The sequence below is a fragment of the Neomonachus schauinslandi genome, unplaced genomic scaffold (assembly GCF_002201575.2).
Source record: "Neomonachus schauinslandi unplaced genomic scaffold, ASM220157v2 HiC_scaffold_5385, whole genome shotgun sequence".
Taxonomy (NCBI): Eukaryota; Metazoa; Chordata; class Mammalia; order Carnivora; family Phocidae; genus Neomonachus; species Neomonachus schauinslandi.
The window spans coordinates 1-496 of NW_025414073.1; the positions used below are offsets into that span (position 1 = coordinate 1).

Genomic DNA, 496 nt, shown 5'->3' on the forward strand with positions numbered 1-496 from the left:
GGGTCCGCGGCCGGTCGGTGCGCGGCGGGCGGGCGGCGGGCGCCGGTCTATATGGCGGCGGCTCTGTCGGGCCTGGCTGTCCGCCTCTCGCGCTCGGCCGCCGCCCGCTCCTATGGGGTCTTCTGCAAGGGGCTGACCCGCACGCTGCTCATCTTTTTCGACCTGGCTTGGCGGCTGCGCATCAACTTCCCCTACCTCTACATCGTGGCTTCCATGATGCTCAACGTCCGCCTGCAGGTGAGTGAGCCGAGTCCGCCGGGCCCCCCTCCCCCGACCCTCCCCGAGCGCCTGTCCGCCCAGCGCGGTCCGGCCCATCCCGCCCGGGGACGGCGAGGATGCTAACAGGAGCTGCCAAGCTGGGTGCTAAGTGTATGCACTGTGCATTTCTCCTGCAACCCCACGGGAGGAAAGCCCGCTGATGTTATTGTTGTTCCCGTTCTGCAAACGAGGCTGGGGGCGGCGTGGAGCGGCTTGCCCCGGCTGAGGGCCTGCAGCT

General features: G+C 69.2%; 1 protein-coding gene across 1 annotated transcript; it reads left to right on the forward strand.

Annotated features, from left to right (window-relative positions):
• Positions 1-12: 12 nt before the first annotated feature.
• On the forward strand, positions 13-237 carry LOC123323998 (small integral membrane protein 10-like protein 2A; the record flags this gene model as incomplete). The annotated part of the gene is made up of 1 exon (XM_044912529.1): positions 13-237. A coding segment is annotated over exon 1 (186 nt), but the record flags the coding sequence as incomplete, so codon positions are not given.
• Between the last annotated feature and the right edge of the window lie 259 nt (positions 238-496).